General features: G+C 41.0%; 1 protein-coding gene across 1 annotated transcript in view; it reads right to left on the minus strand.

Annotated features, from left to right (window-relative positions):
• baz1a (bromodomain adjacent to zinc finger domain, 1A) overlaps window positions 1-22002 on the minus strand; it is a 75355-nt gene that overhangs the window by 47680 nt on the left and 5673 nt on the right. Inside the window, exons 4-15 of the mRNA XM_078406542.1 lie at window positions 19980-20138; window positions 18420-18518; window positions 16279-16366; window positions 15209-15343; window positions 11989-12097; window positions 9184-9365; window positions 8699-8794; window positions 6468-6606; window positions 3858-4001; window positions 2013-2099; window positions 1672-1896; window positions 1211-1376 (exon numbers count right to left, since the gene is read on the minus strand). Coding sequence (XP_078262668.1) covers window positions 1211-1376; window positions 1672-1896; window positions 2013-2099; window positions 3858-4001; window positions 6468-6606; window positions 8699-8794; window positions 9184-9365; window positions 11989-12097; window positions 15209-15343; window positions 16279-16366; window positions 18420-18518; window positions 19980-20138 — 1629 coding nt within the window. The remainder of the gene's footprint in view (window positions 1-1210; window positions 1377-1671; window positions 1897-2012; window positions 2100-3857; window positions 4002-6467; window positions 6607-8698; window positions 8795-9183; window positions 9366-11988; window positions 12098-15208; window positions 15344-16278; window positions 16367-18419; window positions 18519-19979; window positions 20139-22002) is intronic.

Raw genomic sequence — 22002 nt, forward strand, 5'->3', positions numbered from 1 at the left:
ACAAACTCCACTGGCTCCCCATCCCCCAGAGAATCCAGTACAAAATCCTCCTCATGACCTACAAAGCCCTCCATAACCTGGCCCCATCCTACCTGACTGACCTCCTCCACAGGCACACTCCCACCTGCACCCTCCGCTCTGCTGCTGCCAATCTCCTGTCCCCCCCCATCCGGACCAAACTCAGATCCTGGGGGGACAGGGCTTTCTCCATCGCTGCTCCCACCCTATGGAACTCACTACCCCAAACCGTCAGAGACTCCTCCTCACTCACCACATTCAAAACATCACTGAAGTCCCACCTGTTCAGCACTGCCTTCAACCACTGAAGGTCACCTCACCTTCTGTCTCCTTTTTCTGTTCGTTTACTTATTTATCCCTGTAAAGCATCTTTGAGTGTTTGAAAAGCGCTATATAAATGTAATGCATTATTATTATTATTAAGTCTGTGCCGACCAACGTACATTAGATCTATCCTATACACTGGGGCCAATTTACAGAAGCAAATTCATGATCAAACTTGGGTCTCTGGCGCTATAAGGCAGCAACTCAACCATTGTGTCACTGTGCCACCCCAAAGCTGTTGTTAAGCTGGAAAGAGTGCAGAAATTTACGAGGATATTGCCAGGGCTTGTGCCTGAGCTATTGGGAAAGGTTAGACAGGCTAGGACTTCCTTCAGGAAGGAGGATGAAGGGCAATCTTATAGACGTATATAAGATCGTGAGGGGAATAGATAGAGTAGATGCAGAGTCCTTTTACCCAAAGTAGGAGAAATCAAGAACTAGTGGTCATAAGTTTAAGATGAAAGATTTAATAAGAACCTTAGGGGCAACTGTTTCCACACAGGGTAGTGGGTACATGGAACGAGTTGCCAGATGGGGTAGTTGAGGTAGGTGCAATAACAATATTAAAAAAACATTTGGACAGGTACACAGATAGTAAAGATTTTGTGAGACCAAACACAGGCAGGCGGGACTACATAGGTAGGGCTCCTTGGTCAGCATGGGCAAGTTAGCCAAAGGACCAACTTCCATGCTGCATGACTATGGCTCAATGCCCATTCCCTCCCTCGAAGGTCACAGAAAAAGTACTTTTGGGTCCAAGGATGCCCAATTTCTAGGTTCTTGCAACCCTTCCAACTCATCCATTAGGATATCTCGGCGCACTTCTGTGATAACTTGTGTGAGATAAGCATGCATGTTTAGTTCATACCTTGCTGCAGCTTCCTCTCGGCCTCTACGATGCTGTTCAGCTTTGAGTTCCCTAAATTCTTGCCTGGCCTGTTTCAGAATCTCTACATTATCTTCAATGAAATTCCTTGTGGAAACCAGAGTTAGCAGCTGCCCACACAGAGCGCGCAGCACCTTCAGTTTCTCCGCTGCCAAATTGAAAACAGAGATTACAATATGCACATGTTCTAAATCGTGTTTAGTCTACCAATTTATTCTTCACTTGTTAATTGTTTCAATGATGATGCATGCTATTATGTTAAGCTCTGCTCGATAAACTTCAGTTTCTTTGAAACTTTACCTAATAGTGAACATTTGATTTCTGGTACAAATAAAACAAAAACAAACATCTTTCAAAAGTATACAATAATTGAATAAGCTGGTTTTAAATCACTTAAATTTACCAAATTACGTAAAAAGAAAGTTTCGAAAAGTATTTATTACCCGATGTCAGATCATACACTGGGATATTTGTTAGTTTTTTCAGAAGTTCTGGATTGTTCATCCTGAATTCAACACAGGCATCATCACTAGCATCAAATCCACCTTGTTGCTGGTATCGATACTTTGCATTTGCTGGTGTCACATCTGCCCCCGCTGCCAGGATATGAAGTCGGAGAATCTCAGACAGTGTACAGCTATCGAGATCCAAATCACGCAGTGAGCAGCCTTGAACAAATAAGTGGAAATATAATGATCATTAGGTTAGTGGATTAAAACAAGCTCCTTTCCCCCCCCCCCTCCCCCCACAATGTAAATTCAAAGTGCATTGAAAATTAAAGCACCTTGAGAGAGCTGAGGCCATGCAGCAGCAAAAGCTGCAACTGCTGAGACTGCACACTTGGTAGAATCTAGATCTTCATCCAATGCATCTGATTAAACAAAAGTGAGGCACAGAAATCAATAATAGGTTCAAGAACAACTTACAATTTAGAATGTGGGATCTAAAACATAGGCAAGTTTAACTGTCAAAAATACGTTACGGTTTCGCCAAATATCAGGGTTTTTTCCCACATTCTCCCCAATAAAACAGTGCATTGAAAACTTATAGAACCTGCCAAGCACCAGGATAGCAGGTAGCATTACTAATTATACAAAACAAAGTAGGACTTAAAAATAGACAACATTTGCGAATTAAAGCAAAGTGTTAAACAGTGTGATAAATCACTAGAGTTTCTGTGCAAAGAAAACCTTTCGACGTGGACTGGATCCGCTGGGAAACTTGACAAAAGTGGTGAAATTAAAAATTGCAGAAGCAATCAGCTTAAATAAATAAATAAAATACACCATAATTTCCTTGAGCTTAAGTCATGGTCATCAAAAACACAGCTGAACTTTTTTTTGCTACTAAATAAATATAACCCTCATGCGGAATTCCAGTTAATTTAAATTATGTAAATTACCATCAATCTTAAGTGACGAATGGATTGCACCAGAAATGAAGTGCAACTTATCCCAAAGTTTATTGTGTTTGTTTGGAAATACACTCTCCTCACACCTACAATATACTTTCTGCACGTTCAAGATAGAATTCATGATGAAAAAACACGAACTTTATATTCTTAACAATACTGCACCTCATGAACATAATGCTTAAGTTATGAAGAGAAACGTTAGAAAGAAAATGATTAGAAATTGGATTCTCCATTCTTTTTTAGCTTCAGCTCAAGGTGTTTTCAGTTATCAGGTTTGTTAAAAATACTAGGAAAATGCAACAATGTTCATTAAAAAAATTGTTGTGACAAAAGTAATACTGCAACATTCAAAGTCGATAAACCAGTGTCTTATCCCTCCCTGACTTTGGGTTCTCAAGTTACTCAATCATTGCACCAAGTACCATATTCTATTACTTGTGCACAGAAAAATACAATTGCGTCAAGAGTCAAGATTGTTCCATCTGGAACATATGACAATAAAAACAATGACATTCTTACTTGCAGCAGCACATCAGAATGTGTAAACATCGTACACTGTAAACAATATAACAAACAATAAAAATAATACAGATGCTCCCCGACTTACGATGCTTCGACTTGCGATATCTCGACTTTACGATGGCGCAAACGCTGGGCAGCGAGGCATAGCTCACTTCCAGCCATGTGATCAGGTGTATTAAATGCATTTCAACGTACGATATTTTCGGTTTGCGATGGGTTTCTCAGAACGTAATCCCATCGTAAATTGAGGAGTACCTGTAGTCTATGTAGTTCAGAGCTTATTTGAGGTGGTAGTGTTTATTAGCCGAATGGCTGTAGGGAAGAAGTTGTCCCGAATCTGGACGTTACAGTTTTCAGGCTTCTCTACCTTCTTTCCGATAACAGGGGTGAAACGAGTGTGTGGTCAGCGCGGTGAGGGTCTCCGATTATGCTGGCTGCCGTTTTGAGGCAGCTATTCCGGTAAACCCCTGCTATCTGGGCATTCAAGTTGCTGAATCAGGCCGTGATTGATCAATAGATCCAACATAAAAATCCTACACATTGTTAACCCCAGCATTCCGTGGAATGATGTTTTTGTTTAAAATCACCTTTTGTACTTTATATTGGTACACAAGAGGTTTGTCATAACTTGGTCAGGAAGACATGCATAAACACAGCAAACAATCTGTATTCTGTTTCAAGCCAATCTCTAACCTTTTGGATCTGCTTCCTTCAACTGTTCTTTGGCTACTTCCTCTTCCTCAGCATGAGCCTGAAAGATTGCAGTTAGGAAGAAAAACAGCAATTCACAGAGTGGCCCTTCAGTGTCATTGCCAACAAGTGCTTCCTCAAGACTTTCTGTGAATTAAACAGAAACACTAACAGAATTGCAATACTTTTCAAACAATATACATTGCAACCTTAAATATTCTGAGAATATTACATGTTGCCTCAGGAAGATGACTCCCAAGTTGCACTTTCTTCCAGTGCATTCAAAGTATTTGTGTTGATTACATCTTTCAAGTTTAAAAAAAAAAGGTTGTGGAAAAGCACTGAAGTACATTTCATGAAGATAAAATAGGCGAAGAGCACTGCAAATTGGGGGGGGGGGGGGTTTCACTAAAAAAAGTTTAATTGTGGTTATTTGAATGGGACATTTATAAAACAAATTAGTTTCAGTATTAAGCAACCTCACTTCCAAAATATTCACCCAAGTTACAGATCCCTCCAATTTCAATGGTCCCTTGGGATACAGAGAAATTAGCTTTAATACTGTTTTGCGGGTTCTATGGTTATCAGAGAGGCCAGTGTGGGAATTGCAAACTTGCCCACAGGAGAGGTAGGTGCCTGATGGGACTCGTGATTGAATAGTTTGTTAGGTAGCATGCTCCTTCTGCATGCTTGGCACCATGTTCAGTACCATTCAGAATACCCATCCACTGAGTGGAAATGGGCCAGATTGCCAGGAATCAGTGGGAGTACGAGGATTTCAAAATGGCTGAGAGAAGATCATTAATTTTTTTCTACCTTCACCTGACAATGTCTATCCATGACAGAACTGTCTGATGTCCATATGCAAAGTATATTTCCATACCATATATTTTGGACCTCAATGCCTGGGATGCTGCCTAGGAAAGGATACTTCAAGTTGCTGTTTCTTAGTGAGTTGGGATATTTTTGTTGATGGCAGCTCTGTAGTTCCATGTATGCCTGCCCAAAGGAGACGGTATCCTACACTTCTTCCCACCCTGCTTCCTGTAAAGGCTCTATCCCCTACTCCCAATTCTTCCGTCTGCACCCAAGATGAGGTGTTCCATACCAGGTCATCGGAGTTGTCCTCATTCTTTAGGGAATGGGTACCCCTCTTCCATTATAGATGGGGCCCTCACTAGGGTCTCCTCGATATCCCACAGCTCCACTCTTGCTCCCCCTTCCCCCATTGTAACAGGGCAGAGTCCCCCTTGTCCTTACCTTCCACCCCATCAGCCATTTCATACAGCACAAAATCCTCTGACATTTTTGCCACCTCCAACAGGATCCCACTACTAGCCACATCTTCCCCTCACCACCCCTTTCCACTTAGACCGTTCCGCAACTCCCTGGCCAACTCGTCCCTTCCAACCCAAACCACCCCATCCCTAGGTACTTTCTCCTGCAACCGCAGGAGAGCAACACCTGTCCCTAAACCTCCCCCTTGACTCCCTCCAAGGCCCCCAACAGTCTTTTCAGGTGAGGCAGAGGTGCACTTGCACCTCCTCCAACCTCATCTACTGTATCCACAGTTCCAAGTGTGCACTTCTGTATATCGGCGAGACCAAGCACAGGCCCGACGATCGCTTCGCTAACACCTCCGCTCAGTCTGCCTAAACCCGGTTGTTCAACACTAACTCTCCCTCCCATTCCCACACTGACATTTCTGTCCTGGGCCTCCTCCATTGCGAGAGTAAGGCCCAGCACAAATTGGAGGAACAGTGCCTCATTTCGCTTGGGCAGCCTACACCCAGCGGTATAAACATTGACCTCTAACTTCAAGTAGCCCTTGCTTTCCCCCTCCCTCTCCACCCCATCCCCCTTCCCAGTTCTCCGACCAATCTTACCACCACTACATTTTATCTGTTTGCTTTGTTGTTACACTTCCTTATCTATGTACCACCTACTTCCCTGACATCAGTCTGAAGAAGGGTCTTGACCTGAAATGTCACCCATTCCTTCTCTCCAAAGATGCTGCCTGTCCCACTGGGTTACTCCAGCATTTTGTGTCCATCTTCGATTTAAACCAGCATCTGCAGTTCCTTCTGACACACACTCTCTAAATGTACAGGCATGGAATCCTGCAGTTTTATGACCTTTATGATTGTTTATTAATGGGTTCACATTCAAATCCCAATGGAAAAGCATAATGATAGTTAAGAAAAATGTCCTGGGAAAAAGGGCAGGTATTCTGACAAACAATTCTCCTCACGAGTTTTCAAAAGGTACACCATTTCAAAAGATTAAAAGGAATGTAACATAGTAATGAATGTAGCAAACACACTAAATACAACTTGTCAGAAACCAGCCTCTTGGTCTTGCAATTGGCAACTTGCACCCGACAATTTAGAATTCCCTATCGAACAGCAAAATGGGAACAATACTGTTAACAACACGATGGTTCAATCATGAAGTCTATTAGGGATAGCAATGTGACTGCCAGTTGCACATCCTCATGTCCAAATTAAATCTTATCTATAATTAAATTAAAACGCAAGCAGGCTTTCAACTAAACAGATCAATCATATTTTACTTGCACAAGTGTACAGATTGCATATAATTAAAATTCATTACCAAGAGTCATGCCATCTGGAAACTCATCCTGAAGGTCAAACAGCTCTCCAAAGGCATTCAAAAACTCCAGAACCATCAATGCATCACCAAATAATTCTGATGGTAATCGGGTCTTTACAGGTGTTGGACAAGGAAGTTCCTATAAAAAGAAAATAAATCTTTGCAATGTACATTCAAAATCCACCATAAATTGATTGGTTTTATTATAAACCCACTGATCAAAATAAGAAAAAATGTTTTTCATTAGAGAGGAAGAGCAATTTCTTCACGTGGTGGAAGTTCATTCAAAACAGAACGAGTATACATGTTAAGGGAATGCCTGGTTATGAGATATTCGCTACAAAGAGAGGTTGGACAGACTTGGATTGTTTTCTCTGGAACACGGGGGACTGTGGGGAAACCTGATAGGAATATATAAAATTATAAGAGGCAGTCAGAACCTTTTTCCCAGGATGGGAAAAAAAAAATCAAAAACTAGAGCATAGTCTTTAGGCAAGAGTGGCAAAATAGCTGAAGAAGGGTCTCGACCCAAAACGTCACCCATTCCTTCTCTCCAGAGATGCTGCCTGACCCGCAGAGTTACTCCAGCTTTTTGTGTTTTTCTTCATCTCAGTCCTAAATGGCCTACTCCTTATTCTTACACTGTCACCCTTGGTTCTAGACTCCGCCAACATCGAGAACAATTTTCCTGCATCTGGCCTGTCCAATCCCCTAAGAATTTTATGTTTCTATGCCTCAGTAGAGCAGGCAAAATAATAAAAGATCCATCCCACCCCGGCCACCGTCTGTTTGTTCATCTGCCCTCTGGTCGACGTTTCAGGTCGATCAAATCCCGAACAAACAGACTTAAGAACAGTTTTTACCCCAGGGCCATACGAGAACTGAACACTACCTTCTGCACTCCCGAAATAGCAAAAATATCCTTCAAATTAGGAGACCAAAACTCCACACAGGTGTGGTCTCACCAGGGCCCAGTATAACTGCAAGAGGACCTCCTTGCTCCTGCACTCAAATCCTCTCGCTGTGAATGCCAACATGCCATTTGCTTTCTTCACTGCCTGCTGTACCTGATGCTTATTTTCAGTGACTGATGTACAAGGACACCCAAAATCTCGTTGCACCGCCCCATTTCCTAATCTGACACCATTCAGATAATAATCTGCCTTCTTGTTCTTGCCACCAAAGTGGATAACCTTACATTTATCCACATTATACTGCATCTGCTATGCATCTGCCCACTCACCCAACCTATCCAGGTCACCCCGAAGCCTCATAGCATCATCCTCGCAGCTCATCCTGCCACCCAGCTTTGTGTCATCTGCAAACTTGATGTTACATTTAGACGATCAAGTTACCGTGGATCCCATCTCTTGTCAAATACTTTAAAGGTCATGTAGACCACATCCACTGCCCGACAATCCAACACACACTCAAAAAACTATCAAGTTAGTAAGACATAATCTGTCCTGAACAAAGGCATGCTTTGTTCCTAATTATACAGTTCTCTTCCAAATGCGAGCAAACCCTTAGGTTGTCCTTCCTCCCTTAGCCAATTCTACTCACTGTGCGTGTACACAAACTAAGGTGCAGCAAATAATCATAACAAATTTTTAATCACATTCCAAAATATCCGTGACTCAGGACAAGATCAACAAGTCCATGGGAATACCGCCACTCACACGCATTGACCTAGACATATTATTCCTTCATTATTACTTGGTAAAATCCTGGATTCCTGAACATAAACAGCAAAGATTCAGGAGAACACTTCAATTTATCAATGGCAATAAGAATGGACGAAAAGGTATTTTTGAGTGCTTTCTTTAAAGGATAATAATTTGAAGGGGGCAATGACCAAAACACAAATAAAATAAAGAATGAAATGGCAATGTAATCAGAGGATTCAATGTTCGCAATAGTTTTAAGAATAAATTTTGTAAATGCTGTTACTAGATTTAATTTAGAATAAAGACATGAGAAAATCATGATAGAGGAAGAAATAGATGTAGTAGAAAAACATGTGCCAAGACAGTTGAGACAATTTCCAATGGCATGGTACGATTACCCAGAACAAACTTCATTTGAAATGACTGAAGAAAGTAAAACAGCACCATCATGTGGAAGGCCTCAAAAATCGCATGCATTATATCTTTCAAATGGCTGTTGGAAGCATGTGAATTTCAGGAAGTTATTCAGAGAAATTACAGAAAGTTTGAAAACTACACAGGCACCTTCAAGTCTTCACATTCCATATCTTCACGGGGTTTATTCCATTCCTTTAGATATTCAGCATACTTTCTCTTTTCTTCTCGCAGTTTCTCTCTTTCCTGTTCCAGTTAAGACAAATTATCTTAATCGCAACAGACCTTAAAATAAGTCTTGGCCAATGATTACATATAAATAGAATTACATTTTTAATGACAATACTTCTGCAAAACACCCACACAGTTTATTTAAGTTAATTAAATTGACTCTGGACTCAATTTCCTCTGTCTGAAACAAATGAAGTGACAATATACTTGGGTATATGTGGGAGAAGAGGGGAAATACAAAGAACGGGCATAACTTTAAAAAAATGGAAAGTTGTTAAGCAATATACATAGCCTTGTAATAACAGGGCAAACATGTTGGCAACTGAAAATCAAGTCATAATATTAATGAACCCACCATTAAGAAATTTGTTGCCTATATTTTAGCTAACAGTTTTATTCATTACCCTCTCTTTCTCCAATTTTAAGCGTTCCTTTTCTTCTTTCTTCTTAAATTTCTCTTGTTCCAATATTTTCTTTAATTCTTCCTTTTTCTTTTCTTTATCTTCCTTCTCTTTCTTCTTAGCTTCCAAAATCTCCTGTTTTTTCTTTAACTCGTATGCCATTTCCTCCTCTTTCCTCCTTTTGGCTTTCAGAAAAACAGAAATATTTTGGAAACTATTTTTAAAATGCAAGTTGTACAACATATCTTTGACAATAATATTGGCAGATTTTAGGAATTCATAATTTTCCACTTTTAAGCCTTAATGCCCTCACTTACTTCACCCACCAGATTCCTCCCTTCCTACACTTTCAAAAGTTCTTAAGTACACCAACAACAATTAACTTTAGAAAATGTTTCGGGGCACCACTGTTCATGACAGATTTTTAAAGCATAAAATATGCATCGTCAGCTTTCAGTTTGTCAAAAGCATTTATCTCATTGTGCAACGCGATTGGCTTTAACTGATTCATATTTTTTTTAAGTACTCTTCTGTCTCATTGCCACCAGTGTGCAATAGCTTCTCTTGTCCACATGTTACTTTTCAAGTAGCTAAAGGTGCCACTTTTTGCAGACACCGTAATATCTCTGCACTCCTCCCCAATCACAACTTCACACTGATCAGTCTGAAGAAGGGTCTCGAACCGAAACTTCACCCATTCCTTCTCTCCCGAGATGCTGCCTGACCTGCTGAGTTACTCCAGCATTTTGTGAATAAATTGATTTGTACCAGCATCTGCAGTTATTTTCTTACACCACTTCACACCCACTTACAGCCTGAATCCAGACTGCAAAGACTGGGCCCTCGTCCAATATCCACCCCCTCCTTGCTGCCCAACATCAGTCTGGCCACTTTGCCATCACTAACAATAGCAATTGAGGTGGAAGAGCTATGCAGGAGACAGAAAAGCTAGAAATCTCCAGGACCGGACAATGTTTCCCCCTCTACCCTCAAACTCTGTGCTGAACAACTGGCACCAGTCTACACAGACATTTTCAATCGGTCCCTGTAAACCTGCACTGTCCCTGCCTGCTTCAAAGTCTCCTCTATGGTTCCCGAATCCAAAAAGCCAAGGATTACTGGTCTTAAAGACTGCAGGCCTGTCGTACTGACCTCTGTAATCATGAAGACCCTTGAAGGACTTGTGCTGGTCCAACTGAAAAATATCACAAAACTGGATCCCCTGCAGTTTGCATACCGGGCAAATAGATCAGTTGATGATGCAGTCAACCTGGGCCTGCACTTCATCCTCCAGCACCTAGACTGCCAGGGGACTTATGCAAGGACTTTGTTTGTGGATTTTAGCTCTGCATTCAACACCATTGTGCCAGAGATACTACACTCTAATCTCTCCCAGTTGACTGTGCCTGGACACTCTGTCAGTGGATCATCTACTTCCCGAGATAGGAAGCAGCATGTAAGGCTGGGAAAGCACATCTCGGACCCACAGACACTCAGCATAGGAGCACCGCAATGCTGCCTACTCTCCCCTTGTCTTTACTCTCTCTACACCAATGACTGCACCTCCACAGACTCCTCTGTCAAGCTTCTCAAGTTTGCAGATGACACATCCCTGATTGGACTGATCCAGGGAGGAATCTGCCCACAGACACAACTGGCTCAATTGCAACAACCTGGAGCTCAATGCTCTTAAGATAGTGGAAGTGATTGTAGACTTAAGGAGAGCTCCCCCTCCCCTCACTATCAACAACACCAGTCACATCTGTGGAGTCATTTAAGTTCCCTGGACCTCATCTCCAAGGACCTTAAATAGGAGGTCACCATCGACTCCAGTCAAAAAGGCCCAACACAGGATGTACTTCCTGCGGCAGCTGAGAAAACATAATCTGCCACAGGCAATGATAGTCCAGTTTTATACTGGCATCATAGAGCCTGTCCTCACCTTCTCCATCATGGCCTGGTTTGGCTCAGCCACCAAGCATGACATCTGGAAGCTACAGTGCATTGTTTGATCAGCCGAGAAGGTTGTTGGTTACAACCTTGCCCTCCATCGATGAACTGTACACTGCAAGGGCCAGGAAGAGAGCGGGTAAGATCATCTCTGGTCCCTTTCACCCTGGCCACAATCTCTTTGAAGCACTTCCCTCTGTACGGTGACTCCGGACTGTCAAAGCCGCCACAGCCAGACATAAAAAGCTTTTTTTCTATGAGCAGTAGCTCTACTCAACAGCCAAATGTCTGTAGCCTCCTTGTGCTCTGGTATTTAATTCTTCACATGTTTAAATTATCAAAAAAAAATTTGTGATTGTCTACTGTATATTGTGTTGTTACTTGCGAGCAAAGCAACAAGGCAGATTCGCTGTGTGTATACATATTTGGCTAATAAAATTTATTCAATTCAATTAACGTTTAGGGTAATTTAACTGCGGTGAAAGACATTGGCATTGTGCCATTCCAATTCCATTCAGATGAAGTATCAATATATATCTATCAAAATCTTATCAACTCAATGAGAATATCATTAAAACCGTTTAACTCACTTACTGCCGGAAAACCTAGCCTCTAGTTTGATCTCCAATTCCATATGCTTACCAAAAGATGAATACTTAGCGACTGGGTTAGTCTTCAAACCCCATCAATCATGATTATACTTGAGATATATTCTAACCCTACTGAGAAGGCAAAATTTAATGGAACACAAATATAAACTCAGAGTTTCATCCATTTCCCCATCACAATCTTGCAGCAATAGGAAGCTTGGAAGTGAGCCATTGACGGCTCTTTGGGATCCAAATTATACAAGAATACCTAGTGCTTTCATTTCTTCTTTTTGCTTGCGCATCTTCTCAATTTCCCGTGCAGACTTATTTTTGTACCTTGATGCATCCTCCCCATCAGTTGCACTATCAGGCTGTGACTGGGAAACAAAAAGAACTTGTTGAGCTGTCATTTCATTATACTTGGCTGGCAAAATAATCTTGTTCTTCACCATCCAGAGCCCCACACATTAGTACGTATTTATTGCACATAACATGGTTGTCTTTACAATGGAAAACAGCTTGGGCAGTCACTTTGCAGAATGGCTTCAGTTTCTCGTTATGTGTCAATTAAATTCTGTTCTACTTCCACACCAATTTTAGCGTTCAGCATTCTATGTTGTTACAACGAAATCCTAAGTAAACTTGATAAACATTCTCCCATCTTCCAACTACCCATCTAACAGGTTTCTGGACATGCAATAATTAAAATAATGATTTATTCACAAAATGCTGGAGTAACTCAGCAGGTCAGGCAGCATCTCGGGAGAGAAGGAATGGGTGACGTTTCGGTTGAGACCCTTCTTCAAATAATTAAAATAATGATACTGTTTTCACTTTATCACAATTTTTAATACACATCTCATTGCTATAATTCCCCTAACAATTAATCACTGATCCCTTTCCCTGGATTTAAACTCTTTCTGGTTCTGATGGCAATGGTAACTTCATTTCATCTCTACATATAATGCCTAACCTGATATTCCCACTCTTTCTTTCAAGAAAATTGATTTTGTCTTCATTGGTAGTTCAAACAAAAGAGTGGAGGATTTGCCACGATCAGATGAAGGGGAGAAAAACATGCACCTTGCAATTCTTTGTACCCAATTCCAAACACCAACATTCAATTTTTCAAGCAAACAAATATAATGCAAGAATAAAATGTTTGCTTCGGAAAAGCTAATTAGAACATAAAAATTATGCGTCTACATACTACTGCACTCTTGGACAACCAACCAGATAAGCCAAACTGAAGTATAGTCACCTTACACAGGCTTTTAAGTCAAATGTAAAGGCAACTCCAAGACATGGGAATAGGAGCATTTTTTTTAAAGAATCATATTGGGAGTAATTTTACAAATTATGATATTCTTATTTCATTTACATCCAACCAATTTGAAGCTACTGATCTGGCTGTCCTGCTTCATAACCAGTTTCCTAAAGAATGAGGACATCTCTGATGCCCTAGTATGGAACACCTCATCCTGGGCGCAGATGCGATGTAAACGGAGGAATTGGGAGTAGGGGATAGAGTTTTTACAGGAAACAGGGTGGGAAGAAGTGTAATCAAGATAGCGATGGGAGTCAGGATGAGGTGTTTCATGCTAGGGCATCAGAAATGTCCTAATTTCTTAGGAAACAGGGGTTCCCCTCTTCCATTATAGATGAGGCTCGCACTAGGGTCTTCTCTATATCCCACAGCTCTGTTCTTGCTCCCCCTCTCCCCATTCGTAAGGATAGAGTTCTCCTTGTCCTTCCACCCCATCAGCCGTCGTATGCAACAAATTATCCTCCAACATTTCCGTCACCACCAAAGGCCACTACAGGCCACATCTTCCCATCTCCACCCCTTTCTGCTTTCCGCAGAGACCGTTCCCTCCATAACTCCCTGGTCAACTCGTCCCTTCCCACCCAAACCACCCCCTCCCCAGGTACTTTCCCATGCAACCGCGGGAGATGCAACACCTGTCCCTTTACCTCCACCCTTGACTCCATCCAAGAACCCAAACAGTCTTTCCAGGTGAGGCAGAGGTTCACCTGCACCTCCTCCAACCTCATCTATTGTGTCCGCTGTTCCAAACGCAGGCTCGACAAAAGTTTCACTCAATACCATTGCTCCGTCCGCCTTAACCAACCTGATCTCCCTGCTCAGCACTTCAACTACCCCTCCCATTCCCAGTCTGACCTTTCTGTCATGGGCCTCCTCCATTGTCACAGTGAGGCCCAGCGCAAATTAGAGGAACAGCATCTCATATTTCGCTTGGGCAGTTTACACCCCAGCGGTATGAACATTGACTTCTCTAACTTCAGGTAGTCCCTCTGTCCCTCTCTTTCCCCTCCCCTTTCCTAGTTGTCCCACTGTTTTCTTGTCACCTACTACATCCTATCTTTGTCCCGCCCCCTCCCGACATCAGTAGTTTTTGTTCCTACACATCAAGCCAAATTCAAGGTGCTTTGTCCTCCTGTCTTCCCCCCACTGGTCCACACACATTTAATCCATGACACGTCACTCTACTCCTTTCCCCTCCACTGTCTGCTTATCTCCCATCCCAAGTCCCATATTTCATTTTTGTCCTTTCTTTCCCTCCCCCGCTGTTCCCTTCCACCCATGTCCCACCCTCTAGTTTTATATTTCAATCCCCTTCTTTCCATAACTGAAAACCCTCTCCTTTTTACCTCAAGACTTTGACACTTACTCTGCCCATCTGCCAATCATCCTGCCCCTCTCACCAGTATAAATCTATCACTCGCCATGTTCATCCCACTCCTACCACTTTTCCAGTCGTCGGAAGACAGAAGGAACTGCAAGTGCTGGAATCTTGTGCTGGAGGAACTCAAAAAGGGCCAGGTAACATTGAAAGGGGAATTGACAGACGACTCGAGTCCGCAGAATGCCTCGATCAGAAATGTTATTTGCCCATTTCCTCCACAGATATTGCCTAACCCACCGAGTATTCCAGCACTGTTTTTTGCTCAAGACTTTAGTATGTATACTTTTTTGTCTCTGTAGTTTGCAAATATTTTTTCATGGGAGGCATTAGAAACAAGCTATCAAACATCAGCCTCCAATATTCAGTGAATTAATTTCAAAAATAATGAAACCTTAAATTTATACTCTCACTAAACTATGAATACAATTTAATCAAGCATGATGGAAACATTTGACAACTAAAAAATAAAAACAATTATAGTAAGATTAATTTCAAAAATTTAAAAATAAGGGTTTGCGAAGTTACGGTATTAATAGATTTGGAATAAAGTCCTGATATTTTGACTTAAATCTATATTATTCAGATTTTTAAAGCTACTTGCTACACCATACCAAATTCCCATGGAAATCTTTAACAGCTGGAAATTAAAAAAATTGGATACCATAAACCAAAAATATTTTGTAAATTTAGTTGAAATTCTGACCCTTAACAGCTTCAGTTCAATTATCTAGAAACCAGAAGGTTTTGCATGTTTTTGTGAATAGATGACATTATACTTACAATTGTTAATGAAGAGCAGTTCTTAGGAATCCTTCCTCGCCCTTTATTGGAACTCAAAGCAAATGATGACACATCATCCGGGAACAAATATGAAAAGTTTTGTTCTGAAAGCTTGTATTTATCCACTATTGTAGACTGAATGAAAGTGAACAGGTTGGAATTAAATGCATCCACAAAAGAAAATAAATAGAACACTGATAATGATACTCCCTCAATTAAACAAGCATTTGATTGATTTATTGATCAATTAATTGATTTCTCCAACTTTCAAGTAATACATTGCATATGAATTTTGTCATTCAATTGTTCACAATTAGGAATAAAGAGTGTTCTCATGGAAGGTCAACCACCATGAGGTAATAACCCTTTTACCCTTCCCTATCTCTTTACTGTATGACCTGCTGAGTATTGCAGCATTTTGTGATTTCAAATTAGCCCAGAATTGGAGGACCTTGGGTGCAGCTAATAGTGGTAAAGCAATAACTTAAAAATAGCCTTCACCTACAATTAAACTTCCAAATGATTTTTTTTCTAATGATTTAATGTAGCATCCATTTTGAAATCATAAAATTAGATATTTCTGAACTACCATTTACAAAGATAAAACTCCTACACCCTCTAGTGGTAGTTCAAAAAGGAATCTGAGAACCATGGAATGAAAAAGCAAAAAAACAAAACAAAATGGGACAGCATAGTGAAAATTTATGTCACACAAAGCACCTGTCACATTGCAGGTTATTTTTCATCTTCCAGATTAAAGCAGTATTAACCAACTTCGTATCCTATTCTATGTGCTGTTAGTTATACCAGAATAGAGATTTCATTGGCAAATAGGATAATTCGAGTGGACAGAAACTGCAAAGAAAATGACGTTTTCTGGGCATTTCCTTCAAGATCTCATGCAGCATATTTGTTGTCATTTCATGGAATATACTGAGACAATATGAAAACAGATTAGAAAGACAGCCTTCAGAGGGTTTAAGTACGAACTTTTCACTCATCTTCCAGTGTGTTATTTGTTATTTGTTAATACAAATATCTCCTCAAAATTGTCAGAAGACAATTCTTACCTTAACCTTAAGCACGCCGTGTCGTAACTCACAATGTTGTTTGAGAAATAGCTTTAACTTATCTCGGGAATATTGATTTTTCTTGCGACTGTTAAGAGGAATAAAAACACAAGTGATAGCTACATAAAAATAAAATTTCATATTTGTACCTCACGACAAAAAAAAGTTGCGTAGACCACCCGCACTTGTGTCCCCTCCCCCTACCACTCCAAGCTTTTTCCAATGTGATCACAGCTTATTAACTCTTCTGGGAGAGTTGCATATTTCTCCCTATTTAATAAACTTGGAAATACCACCTCATTCAGATACTTCCAGTGATCCGAACTTCATGACCCTCTGAGATATAGAATTCCATGAGATTAGACTTTCTTTTAAGTATAAAGGAATGAAAGTTGATCTTATTAAAACATATCCACTTTTTTTTTTTAAAAAGCTGTTCGTGACAACCCTGACATTTTAGGAATTAGAATTCTGGATTGCCTGTAATACTTGATATGCTTAAAGACTAAAACTGTACACAGTACTCCAGGTGAATCCTTACCAACAATTACAACAATAGTCCATTTTTAAACTCCAACCCCCAAAGTGAAAATTTTTAAATTTATTTATTATGTACTGCATTCGTATGTTAACTTTGTTGCATACACAACATCTGGATGCCACTATGCCACTCATTTGACTCATATAGAGACTCAGCATTACATCTGTTTTTGGATCCTAGTCCCCTTGAAATAAATGCAAGCCATGCCAGTTTAATTAGTCCAATCAGCATGCATGTTGATGTGGTCCACAATAATGGCAGTACATGCTTACACATTTATGATATTTCCTCATTTATGCTTTGCCTTATAGTGGAACACTTAGAGGTCTTTAAACAACCTCTCATCCATATCTTTAATCCTTTGCTGTTCCTTATTTTCGTCAAATTCCACTGCGTCTATTTCTCCACTCACCATTAAACTGATACCTTGCCCAAGTAATAGCACTCTCCCACCTTTCCTGTTGGGGTACTGAATAGCCTGGAATATTGAGCTACCTGTCCGGGTCACTCTTCAAGTCACCATTAAGGCTTCAAAGAAATAATGTTATGATCTCCAGCAAATGACGACTTCCAGCAAATATTCCAATATTAAAATGGATTTTAATTTTAGTTTAGCAAGTGTGGAAAAGATCCATTGTCCCACCGAGTCCACATTGACCTGTACATTAGTTCCATGTTATCCCAGTTTTAGACAATAGGTGCAGGAGTAGGCCATTCGGCCCTTCGAGCCATTCAATGTGATCATGGCTGATCATTTTCAATCAGTACCCCGTTCCTGCCTTCTCCCAATACCCCCCCGACTCCGCTATCCTTAAGAGCTCTATCCAGCTCTCTCTTGAACGCATTCAGAGAATTGGCCTCCACTGCCTTCTGAGGCAGAGAATTCCACAGATTCACAACTCTCTGACTGAAAAAGTTTTTCCTCATCTCAGTTCTAAATGGCCTACCCCTTATTCTTAAACTGTGGCCCCTTGTTCTGGACTCCCCTCAACATTGGGAACATGTTTCCTGCCTCAAATTTGGAGACCAAAACTGCACACAGTACTCCAGGTGCGGTCTCACTAGGGCCCTGTACAACTGCAGAAGGACCTCTTTGCTCCTATACTCAACTCCTCTTGTTATGAAGGCCAACATTTCATTGGCTTTCTTCACTGCCTGCTGTACGTGCATGCTTCCTTTCAGTGACTGATGCACTAGGACACCCAGATCTCGTTGTACGTCCCCTGTTCCTAGCTTGACACCATTCAGATAATACTCTGCCTTCCTATTCTTACCACCAAAGTGGATAACCTCACACTTATCCACATTAAACTGCATCTGCCTTGCATCTGCTCACTCACACAACCTGTCCAAGTCAATGCAATATGCACACTAAATTTTACAGAAGTCAATTAACGAACACATTTTTGGAATGTGGGAGGAAACCGGAGTGCCTGTGATGCAGTCACAGAGAAAACATACAAACTCCATACAGACAGCATCTGTAGTCAGGATCGAACCTGGGCCTCTGGCACTGTAAGGCAGCAAATCTACCGTTGTGCCACAGTGCCGCCACATCCCCTTTCATCTTCTAGGAAAACAACTCATCATGAATACTCACTTCATCTGGGAAGCTTTAATTATGATTTCATTTCCTTCCGTTTTAAGTGGTTTCACCTTGTACTTAAATAAAGCCATATCAATCTTGCCCTTTTTCTTTCTGCAAAAAGAAAACACCGATTGCAATATCACATTTTAACAATATTCTATTCTCATTTAATAGATGCTCAACTTCAAAACTTTCATAATCATTTCAGTGGGAACACAGTGACAGCCATTTTAGTGAAATATAAATCAGTATTTTTATGCTAAATATACAGTATATTCCATTGATTGTATAATTACTCTATTTACAGAACGTCAAATTGGTCAAAACTACTGAGTGGCGCCAGCAATAGCTGCCTCGCCAACAGTCTGTGTGTCCTTTCTTCTGTTTTGTTATTTTAAGTATATGTTAAAGAGTATGTTTTAGTGTTCTCTGGTTTGTTTTATGTGGGGGGATGGGGTCGGGGGAAACTTTTTTCAATCTCTTACCTTGCCGGAGATACGATTTTTTCTGGATCGTATCTCCGGTCACTCTGCGGCCTAACATCATGGAGCTGGCGGCCTTGCTCGAGACTGACTTTGAGCCCCACCGCGGGGCCGTGGACTTACTATCGGAGCCTGTGATCCCTTGCCTCGGATCGATGCTCCAACAGCGGCCTGCAGATTTCAACATCAAGGAGCTCGCAGTCTTGGGTAGAGACTGATGTCAGGAAGCTCCAAGCCGCAGGTTCGACCAGCCCTGACTCGGGATTCTGATCGCCCGGAGCGGGGAACTGAGATTCCCCCGATGCGGGTGCTTGATCGCCCCGATGCGGAGGGCTCGACCGTCGGTTGCGGGAGCTAAGATTGCCCCGACAACGGAAGCTTCGAGTGCCCCGACCGATCATACTGATCTTTCTGTCCTGGGCCTCCGCCATTGCCAGGGTGAGATCACACGAAAACTGGAGGAACAGCAGCTCATTCAAGCCAACAGCCAACAGAATTTCCCAATTCTAAGAAACCCACATACCCCCTTTCTCTCCCCAAAACTCACCCCTTTCTTTCCCTTCATCCCCTCTCCCTCCCCAACACCCCATCCCCTGAAACCAGGCAAACTCTGCAAGGGGTTTCCTCCCTACACCTCCACTTGTACAATTTAAAATGAATACACAATTTGCAAGTTTTCTATCTCTGAGTTTAACAATTCACAACTCTTCATCCTCCCTGGTTCACACCTGTCACTATCTCTGACTTTTATCCAACAATCTGCCTATCACATAATCCCCTTGCCTATATTTACCTATTACTGGTCTTGCTCTGCCCTGTACCATCCCTCTCCCAGCTTGAAGAGGGTTCCAACTCAAAACTTTATCCGCATTCTCCAGGGATACTAGCTGCCCACTCAGTTACTCCAGCATTTGGTGTACATCTAAACTGTTGTGCTGTCCCATTTCCACACGAGGAGCTAGGTCACTAATTGTTCTAATCATCTTTCACTTTATGACGCTTGTCAAGTATCTTAATCATGACCCAGCAGTGCTAACAAAATAGTTTAAAAATACAACATGATCCATCAACATGTAATGTAAACATTTACCCAATTGGTGCAGAAGCTGGACAACTTTTGGATCGTTCCTCATTGTCACTTTCATCACTGATGACAATCACTACATCTTCAGCTCTGTTGCTTATGTGTCCATTAGCAGTCCCATTTAGTATTGGTGGAGTCAGAACTTCCAAAACCTTACACGTTTGCCTATCAAAACAAAGTTAGTCCAAGTGTAAAATAGAAACTATTGATGAAAGCTAATTTTACACAGGCTGTTTGTTTCAAAACCTTTCTAAACATTTTGCTCTCCATTTGTGTTTGAATCCAAAAATGTTATTATATTAAGTGGCATTTAAAGAAACATATGGTTCTTTTAAAGAAAATGTCCTTGCTCTGATTTTAATTACAGCAAGAAAATATCAAAGCATTTTTTTTGAAGTTCAAACAACTGCATTCTGTAAGTAGAATTATGATGTTCGTAAGTTACTTGTATGCAATGGTGTTCAAAAAACAATTTTTCAAAAACAGAAACACTACAATCTCAACATCAAAATGCAGGTGCTTGTATCTTCCATCATATAATTGTAGTCAAAATATGAAATGATTGTATATGTTGTCAAACACATTCACCGCTCCCAAATCTTTTACTTCCATTGGAATAGGTTTACAAAAAAGCACTGAAACGGAAAATTATTGTTTTCATTTACAATGGAGAATATAATCACTAATTTCAACATCTGTATTTATGGCATGATTTCAGTGCACATTTTTCATCTTCCATTTTATTGATATACTTCCATTGTAAACTGAACATCAGTGGACCATTGATGTTTTCCCTTGAAAAAGAAAAAGAAAAAAATCCAAATATCTGAGGACACGTGAAAGCATCTTATAATAACTTTCAGAAGTTGTTTTCTATCTGGGATGAACTGTTATATAAAAAAGTGAATACTCCCAATTGAAAATGTAAAAAAGCACATATTTCACATAAAGTCAAGGCTTTTACAGCGATAATTTACTTAAATAATGTCATTTCAATGCAGCAACTAACTTGTGTGAGACATTTGGCACTTGCAATGTGACATGAAGCTGACTACTTTGATTTGGCAAGTTAAGTGTAAGGCAATACATAAACCATTTTTTTTGAAGTAAAACAAAGTGCTGGAGTAACACAGTTACCTGTGGAGGACATGAATAGGTGATGTTTTGATTTGTCTCCCTTCATCAGACTGATTGTAATAGGAAGGAGCTGGAAGCTGGAAAAGTAGAGGCGGGACAAAGCCTGGCAAGTGATAGGTGGACAACAATTGCTGGAGTAACACCAGTTCAGGCAGCATCTCTGGAGAGATGGGTGACGTTTTGGGTCGAGACCCTATTTCAGAGACAAGAAACGTCACCCATTCCTTCATTCCAGAGATGCTGCCTGTCCCATTGAGTTACTCCAGCATGTTGTGTCTATCTTCTGTGTACACCAGCATCTGTAGTTCCGCCCTACACAAGTGATAGGTAAGTGGGGGGAGGGGTAGCAGATGGGTACACAAAATATGGGCAGACAAAAGCTTTATATGAAAAGGAAATACAAGATAATAGGAGGAGTGAGTTAAAAGAGACATGTGGAGAGGGACAGGGTGGATGTGGGCGGTGGGGTGAAGAGAAATGCGGGCAAGAAAGTAGGAGGAATGAGTGTGCACTGGATAGGGAGAGGAATTCAATGTTGTCACATTTAAATGAAACTATTGTTCAATGATCAAAATCCACAGTTCTCGAATTAATTCGGGTTCGGGAGCAACTGTGGAGGAATGGATGGGTGACATTTTTGGTGGGGACCTCATCAGATTGGTGCCGACACAAAATGTCTCCAACTTATTCCCTCCACAAATGCTGCCCAACTTCCTGAGTTCCTTCAGCAATTTGCATTTTGATGAAGATTCCAGCATCTGCAGTTCCTTGTCCCCATTATTCAATTGATCAATGTGTTGATGACAACTTCCCTTCATGGGATCATAACATGGGAAGTAATACATTGAAAACAGGGCAGACAAAATAGGAAAAATAAATTAACTTGTGATTC

This window comes from Rhinoraja longicauda, chromosome 10 (assembly GCF_053455715.1).
Source record: "Rhinoraja longicauda isolate Sanriku21f chromosome 10, sRhiLon1.1, whole genome shotgun sequence".
In the NCBI taxonomy this organism is placed as follows: domain Eukaryota; kingdom Metazoa; phylum Chordata; class Chondrichthyes; order Rajiformes; family Arhynchobatidae; genus Rhinoraja; species Rhinoraja longicauda.